Here is an 8,759-nt window from a genome sequence, read left to right as displayed (position 1 = left end):
TACATACACAGATTGTTATATGCAGAACAGGAATTTGACGTTTAGACTTTTCTTTCCCAGCTTCCAAAATGGAAATCAACATACTTGATTGATCATAGTAGGGACTGGAATGGGGGATTAGAAATTTAGTATATCTTCCAGGAGGCTCAGTGAAGGGGATTTTAATGAGCCAGTTTTCTATTTATGCTTCAAAAATTTTTTTTAATTTTCATTTTTATTATGAACTTAGTAATCAATAAACATGAACATTTTAGTGTACAAGAAAAAAAGAGGATTGTATTCAAAACCATGAACTTCTATTACAGTTTGCTTTTTAAAAATGTATCTTAAGTTTAACATCATAGTAATAAAATTGCCCTGTTCATGTCTCCTGAATTTCCTTAAGTGTCCTTTTAAAAATTTAAATATTTTGTTATTATGAACTTGACAAGTGCTGACAAACATGAACATTTCTTTAGAGAAAGAATAAACAATTGCATATTAGTAATAAAAATAATTAATAATAAACAGTTCATGTTGTCAAGGTGCTCACAGTCCAATGGGGGATCAGCATGCAAACAACTAGGTAGAAACACAATAGACAGGATAAATTGAATGTAAATAGCACAGAGGGTATGAGCATTAAGGAGGATGGGAAGGGCTGCTTATCAAAGATGGAATTTTATGTGAGAATTGAAGGAAGCCAGGAGATGAAGAATTCCAGTTATGGAAGGTCAGTGAAAATGACCAGATTGAGTGTCTTGACACAGAGATGCCAGTGCCACTGCAAAGAGTGTGTGAGGGAAGTAAAATGTAACAAGACTGGAAAGGAAGTAGGATAAAGCCAAGTTATGAAGGACTTTTTAAGACAAATAGAGTCCCCCAATTGATAAAAGGTCAAAGGATATGAATAGGCAGTTTTCAGATGAAGAAATTAAAGCTATCTATAGTCATATATGAAAATATACTCTAAATCACTATTGATTAGAAAAATGCAAATTAAAACAACTCTGAGGTACCACCTCACACTTATCCAATTGGCCAATATAACAAAAAAGAAAAATGTTAAATGTTGGAGATATGGAAAAATTGGAATACTAATACATTTTTGGTGGAGTAGTGAATTGATCCACTATTCTGGAGAACAAGTTGGAATTCTGCTCAAAGGGCTATAAAACTGTACGTATCCCTTGATCCAACAATACCACTACCAGGTCTATATCCCAAGGTCATTAAACAAAGAAAAGGACCTACATATACAAAAATATTTAAAGCAACTCTTCTTGTGGTGACAAAGAATTGGAGATTGAAGGGGATGCCCATCAGGGAATGACTGAATAAGTTGTGGCATATGAATGTAAGGGAATACTATTGTTCTATAAGAAATGATGAGCAGGCAAATTTCAGAAAAACCTGAAAAGACTTACGATGCCGAGTAAAGTGAGCAGAACCAGGAGAACATTGTACACAGTAACAACAACATTATGCAGTGATTAACTTTGATAAACTTAGCTCTTTTCAGCAATATAATGATCTAAGACAATTCCAAAAGACCCATGATGGAAAATGCTATCCAGATCCAGAGAAAAAACTATGGAGTCTAAATTTAGATCGAGGCCTACTATTTTCTCTTTTTTTGTTTTGTTTTTTCTTTTTTGTGGTTTTTCCCTTTTGTTGTGATTTTTCTTTCACAACATGACTAATGTGGAGATATATTTAATATGATTGTATGTATAGTCTATATCAGATTCCGTGCCATCTTGGGGAGGGTGAGAGAAAAAAAATTTAAAACTCAAAATCTTATAAAAGTGAATGTTGAAAACCATCTTTACATGTAATTGGAAAAAAAATACTAAAGTGGGGTAATTTTTTTTTAATTAAAATAAAAAAGACAAATAGAGGATTCTCTATTTGATCTTGGAGGTGATAGAGATCCATTGAAATAGAAAGTAGTAAACTTTACCCAAGTAACAAAAGTCCCTGAAAAGTAGAGTAGAACAAATTGAAATGAATTACTCCTTGAGATAGCAAGAAATGTTAAAAACAATATTTTAATATTGTTTTAAATATTAAAATCAAAAGACTGAAAAATAGAAGAAAATGTAAAATATTTGATATAAAAAATAACAGCTTGGAAAAGAAGTCAAGAAGACATAGTTTAAGAGTCATTGAACTCCCCCAGAATCATGATAAAGCTTAAACACTACATGTTAAGAAATAATTAAAAACTACATAGATCTTTTGGAACCAGATAGCAAAGTAAAGGTAGAAAGAATTCCACTGATCATCTCCTAAAAGAAACCCCAAAAGGAAAAGTCCCAGAAATTTCATAGCCTAATCTAGAACTTCCACATCAGATAAAAATACTGTATTCATACAGAAACAGTTCAAGTAACAAAAAATCACAGTCAGGATCATACATTTGAGAAATTTGGAAGGGGATATATGATGATAGAGTGCTATTATCCTAAAGAGGGAAAAGAATCAAATGACTCTTCAGAACTTTAATGTCTCCAAAAAATATTGAGAACTAAATTAAAACAAAAACAAAAACAAAAGATCTATGGGTGGGTTGGTTCTGTTCTGAGAGGGGAAAGAGATGGGAAAATTAAAGGAAAATAGTAGTATAAAAAGGAGGAAGGAGTAGAACTTCCTATTTTTCATATATGAGATACATGGTTAGAAAGGTAGACAAACATGAAGGAAAATGTGGGTTAGTGAGCATCAAATGAACCTCCTTCATATCTGAATTGTACAAAGGAAGGGTGAACAAATTCTCTCTCTCTCTTTTTCTCTCTCTCTCCCCCTCTCTCCTCAGTTTGGTGTAGAAATACATCAGACTCAACAGGAAAAAATAAAGGTTAGGGAGGGAGAATAAATTACCCAGGACGAAGTTGTAAGCAAAACAAAGTTCATTATCTTGAAGGAAGGATTAAGTTTGTAGGGAAGAACAGCAAAGAACTAGAATTCTATTATTTGGGAAATGACTGAAGAAATTGTAGTATATATATAAATGTAATGGAATATTATTTTGCAATAAAAATGACAAAAGAGACTACTGTAGAGAATCCTGGTTAGTATGAATTGATGAAGAGTAAAATGAGTAGAATCAGGACAAAAATTTATAGCAACAACTTATGTCAACAACACTTTAAAGAAAAACTCATTAGAAACACTTAAGATCTCTGATCAATGCCATGTCCAACCATGTCTCTAAAGAACCTATGATGAAGCATGTTAGCCCCCACTTGCCGGAGGACTAAAGGTGCAGAGACATTCATTTCTGAACGTGGCTGCTGTGGGAATTCCTTTTGCTTACTTGTGCTGTCACAAAGGTTTCTTTTAATTTTTTAATTGGAGAATGATTGTTTTTAGGGGAGAAGAATGGGGGGGGAGTAGATAGCAATTGTGATGCTAAGAAAAAGGAGGATCATTTGAAACATTTTTTAAAATACAAAAGACAACAGGAAGAAGTTAGGAGAAGCTCAGACAAGCAGGAGAGTTTTAAAAGTAATTTGTAGAATTTATCATACTTCTCTAGCAAGTGGTACAAGATAGAGATTCACAGTTTGATTTAGATTCACTTTTACTTTCTGCTGGGCATATAGAAATGTTATTTTTTTGATGTTTAAATTTAGATTAAGAAATATTAAATTCAGAAAATGAAAATTAATACAAATATGGGTATAAATTATTCTTCAGTCATATACTTTCTAGTTTTGGGGAATAATAGAATAGTGATTTACTAATATGCCAACAGTTGTAGAAATTTACAAAATAACTATTAAATCATAACACTTCAACAAGGATTATTTGTAACATCAGCTGTTCTAAATCAGTCTTTCCATTCCTGGTCTCTGATCTGTGAATTAAGCAGAATGAATTTTTAGTACTTTGTAAACTCTAAAGAGCCATTTCATTGCATTATTTTATGAGCTATTTTAGTCCAGTCCAGTTCTCTCATCTACACTTAGCATAACACATGTCCTAACAAGTGGATAGACAAATTTAGAGAAAAAACTGTAAAAAAAACTGTAAGAGATTTAAGCTTTATTTTTATATTATATTATATTGTATTGTATTATATTATATTAATGTCATGATATTACAGGTGATGGGTGGATTCACAGTGTGATAACGAATGGTTGGAGACAGCTTACACATTTACCTAAGACAAGACCCAGGTAAGTTTAAAAAGTTAACACACAATGGAATAATTAAATATTTTGAAAAGTTTTGAAGCATAGCTTGGAATCAGGATATTTTTTAATATAATAACAAAATATCAGAATGTTTTCTTAATTAAGTTGATGTTATCTGAAGAATTCATTTGATAGTTAAATTATAGGCCATTATTAGAAATATTTGACCCACATTTCATTTATGTTGCATACTTATGTTATTCTTTTAGATTAAATGGATCATCCTATCTGATAAAGGCAATAGTAGGATGCTGAAAATTATTGCTATTTTTAATATTTATATTTAAAGCATTTTTTTATGGGTTAGAGTGGTGTCAGTAGGAATTTACTTTCTGTAAAGTTTTAGAGTTTATCAGTTGGGAAATTTGCTTCTAAGTCAATTTGATGGGGTGCTTGGGCCCCAGCCCTAAGATCATGTCTCTGGAAGCCTCCCAATTTCTCAGTAGGCCCGTGTCCGGTGAGAACATTTTTGCTTGTTGCAGAACATATTCTCTTATAAGAACAGACAGAAGGATGCCTGACCTAAGGATTTTTGTCCCTGGCTGGCCCAAGGTCTCTTTCTCCCATCAGATCCCCAAGGTCCATGCCTCTGACAACTCCCTCAATATCTGGTATATTCCCTACACTTTCCTATCTGTAACTCCCAAAGACACCTGGGCCCTGAGATTACCTAATTAATATCCCTGGCATTCCTTTCCCATGCCTCTTTTCTATATAAACCCCAGTACCATCCTTAGTCTCTCATGGGGTTCCCATAAGGATCCTTGCTTGCTTTTGCTAATGTATTACAATAAACTTTTTGCCACTTGACTAAGAGAAGGCTTGGGTGTGTGCATTCATTCCAGGCAACTCTGCCTTGGCATTCTCAGGGTCCCAGCACCATCAAAACCTCTTCAAATTCAGATTGTGGAAAAGCATATTACTGTGTATAATTCCTGCTTAATTTGTGACCTATTTAATCCTACTGAATAGAAAATTTGAAGTACATTAATTATCATAAAATCTTGGAAATAATGTTAGATACAAAAAGCATTTTGAGGCTATATTATTTTACGATTTTATAGTTATTATAATATATTATAATTAGTAGGAAATTATGTTAACTTAAATCTGTGAAGGGAATTGTCAATTAAGTGTAATATGAGAATTGTTAATTTTGTTTTAGATTTTTCATGTCATATCTTTGGGAAATTTTTTCTACTATAAGTTATTCAAATTGAAGTAAAGTAAATAACATGATGATTTTTCTAGTATTTTTAATTTAATGAATTGTGTTTACTAACCTGTTTGACAGAAGGGGCTGAAAATCTTTAACATGAACTAAAAATTATCTATCAAGTGCAGAAGCACAGTGAAAATTTATCATGTTTTCTTGCCTATAGAAATGTGATTCCTGCATTGTTTTTCATTTATAATAATTGGTCAGAATGTACCTTTTAACATCTAGAAAAATCAGTCTTTTTTATTCCTTAATTTATGATGCTAATTACAAGATTGATAGTAGAAATAAATGCATTTTTTAAAAAGTTAATTTTTCCTGGGATGTTATATTTCAGCCCTTGTTAAGAACTTATTAAGAAATTAACTAGAGCAATAAAACTATTATCAATATAATACTAGGTAGAAGAGATATCTATGTAAAAAGCTTTTTGAAAATTCAGCTGACATGTCATGTAAATAATATGCTTTATTAGAATGTTTAGGTGATAAGTTAGAGCAGCTGTGAGAGGACATAAACTATCAGAGTCTATAGAAAAAAACATCAGGTTGGCAAGCTAGAATGTCACCAAAGTCAAGGCAGGAAAGGCTTTCCAGTGTTCTTCGAAGATCAAGTCCAGGCCAGAATTTTCCTAAAGCAGATAAAACAGAGGCAGATCTATCTTCAGGTATGAGGTGAGGAAGAGAAAAGGTGGGATACAAGTTTAGTGTAAGGAGAATAGTGAATATTTACTGAAATATTTTTTTAATGAAAAAGAGAATTTAGTTTGTTTAAATTCAGTTTGTGCTAATTTTTTCCAAGTGGTTCAAAATATAATCTGCCCAATTCTCCCCTCGTGACGTTACAAAGCAGAACATAGAATATGAAATTTCCTTTGTTCTCCTCTCCCAAATTCTCTTGAACCAGAGCTTATGCTTGGTTTGAGTAGACATGGCTGAACTATAGTCGACACTGTTGACACTAACTGAGGTTTTCCTTCGTGTCCCTAAGAGACGCTCAATAAAATGTTGGAGTAGTTCCTTAGGAATGATTGTTCTGCCCCAAAGATTATTGCAAAGATACATGTTTTCTTCTCTATGATAATGAATTATAGCCTCTTCTTAGGAGGACTTTTTTTTTTCCATTTTATCTTTCTCTTGTACCTCAAAAGCCTTGGGATAGCTAGGGTGGTGGTAGTTGTTGGGGCTGGGGAATGGGAAGTTACTCTTGTGTCAAAACAAAATGTATAAATTAAAAAAAAAAGATTTGTGATGAGTTTTTATTAAAAATTTACCTGAACTCTGATTTAGGAATTAGAGAATTGGGCAGAATATTCCCTAAAGTAAACTCTCATGACCTAGTTCTTATGTATGGTCTCAGGTACACTGGCCATTGAATTTGTGCTTCAGTGTTTGAAAAATCATTTGGCCTGAGGTGCAAATTATATATACATATATTTTTTTACTGTGTACAATTGTGAAAACCAAGCAAAAAAACCTAATCTACTCAAGTTATATGGGAACAAGAAATTATATAATTACTTTAAGGATTGTTGCCATAGTGTTTTGATTAATTAGTAAATAATTAATAAAAGAGTATTCTCAGAGAGTCTCTGCTGTCAAGAATCACTTTCGGTGGCTTTATCAAACAGTTTTAATTATTCCTTAAAATTGGAGAATAAGTTTTTAAACCTTGCATGCATTTTTTTTTCTGAGACTTGGAACTTGCTGAAATATAATGTTGCTGTAGAATTATGAAATTGGTTCTTGGTGAGTCATGTGAAATAAGTAAAAAACACATTTTAGTTCATAAGTGTATTCTTTGAAATTAGAGATGCATATAAGCTATGAGACCCATTCCCCTTTCAAGATTTAAGATGCTCCACTCCTTTATGCAGGGATTTGTACAAATAATTACCTAATTTAAGGCACTGAATAAATAATGCTGGTCTTTTTTGGGGGGGGGTTTGCTTTTGTTGTCAGCAACATTTATTAAGCCCCTATATTATGTACAGTAGGGTAATGAAAAAAAATTAGGAGACATGTTTTATCCTTACTAAAGTAAATCAATCAACCAACAAGCACATATTAAGCTTCTGCTATATGTTAGGCACTAGGAATACAAATATAAAGAATAAAACAATCCCTAATCACAAGGACTTACATTCTAATGGGGAGAGAAATACATATATATGTGTGTACACATATATGTACATATGTATATATGTATATATATCACATAATATAAAATAAATACAAAGTAGTTAAATACAAGGTAGTTTGGGAGGGAGAGCACTAGCATTTGGGGGAGAGGCAGAAATCAGGAAAAGTTTTATGGAGAACATAGTGCCTGTGCTGTGTCTTAAAGGAAGAGGATGACTCTGGAGGTAGAAAGGAAGAGCGTTCCGCACATGGAGTGTGGCCAAAGCAAGGACGTGGAGACAGGTGATGGAGCACCGTGAGTGAGGGCCAGAGAAGTCCAGTTTGTCTGGATTGCTGAGGGCCACCTGATATCCAGTGAATACAGAAAGACCGTTTGGGGACGACAGGTTCTGAAGGGCTTCCAGAGCTAAAGAAGAGCAGTTTATATTTTATCCTAGAGGTGATAGGGAGCTACTAGAATGGATTAATTTACGGAGTGATAGGGTTAGATCTCAGCTTAAATAAAAGCACTTTGGTAGTTGGAGGATGAACCAAGAGGCAAAGAGATCAATTAGAAATCTATTGGAATAATATAGGTTAGAGGTAAGGAACTTAAATTAAGATATTAGCAGTGTCAGGTGAGAGAAAGGATCAGATTCAAGATATGTTATAACTGTAGAACCAGAAAAATTTGACAACTATTTAAATGGGTGGGATGAAGGAGATTGAAGAGTTGAAGAAAATGCTGGGATAATGTACCCAGGAGACAGGTGGGATGGTGAGGTCAAAAGAGGAATATGTTTGTGGAGCCTCAAACCAAAAATGTAAATTGACATAGTACAAAATGCTAAGAGGTGCCATGAAGAGGAGGAGACAGAGAAATCAGGTTTAGGAAAAGGACAGACTGCTTTCTTGGGGTGATTTTTGAGCAAATATTTAAGGCAGTAGGGGACACAAATTGGGGAAAATAAAACTATTGGACATTTCAGGCAGAATGATGAGTAAGTCATCTGGGGGATAACAAGAGGATAAACTTGCCTAGAGCGGTCGGTCCCTGTGGGAGAATGACAAAAAGTAAATTTGGTGAGAGGAAGAAAGGCAGCGATTGGCTGAGTCTTAAATGCTAAAGGTACTAGGGATAGTAGGGAATACGGAAGATTCTTGAGCAGCCAGGTGACCTCACAAAAGTATTTCAAGAAGATTATTTTAGCATCTCTTTATTGGAACTATGAGAAGGGA

General features: G+C 33.5%; 1 protein-coding gene across 4 annotated transcripts in view; it reads left to right on the top strand.

Annotated features, from left to right (window-relative positions):
* Positions 1 to 8,759, top strand: part of KLHDC1 (kelch domain containing 1) — a 52,981-nt gene that overhangs the window by 29,962 nt on the left and 14,260 nt on the right. For all 4 annotated transcript variants that reach the window (XR_011169023.1, XM_069091969.1, XM_069091970.1 and 1 more), the window contains exon 10: positions 4,091 to 4,163. Coding sequence is in view for 3 of the 4 variants with exons in the window: in XM_069091969.1 (XP_068948070.1) it covers positions 4,091 to 4,163 (73 nt within the window). In the remaining variant the exon portion in view is untranslated. The remainder of the gene's footprint in view (positions 1 to 4,090; positions 4,164 to 8,759) is intronic.

This window comes from Petaurus breviceps, unplaced genomic scaffold, assembly GCF_028583685.1.
Source record: "Petaurus breviceps papuanus isolate PSGF00001 unplaced genomic scaffold, PetGlider_PUasm1.0 189, whole genome shotgun sequence".
Classification (NCBI taxonomy): Eukaryota; Metazoa; Chordata; class Mammalia; order Diprotodontia; family Petauridae; genus Petaurus; species Petaurus breviceps.
The sequence above is the reverse complement of the archived record's forward strand: the minus strand, read 5'-3'. Positions and strand labels throughout refer to the sequence as shown.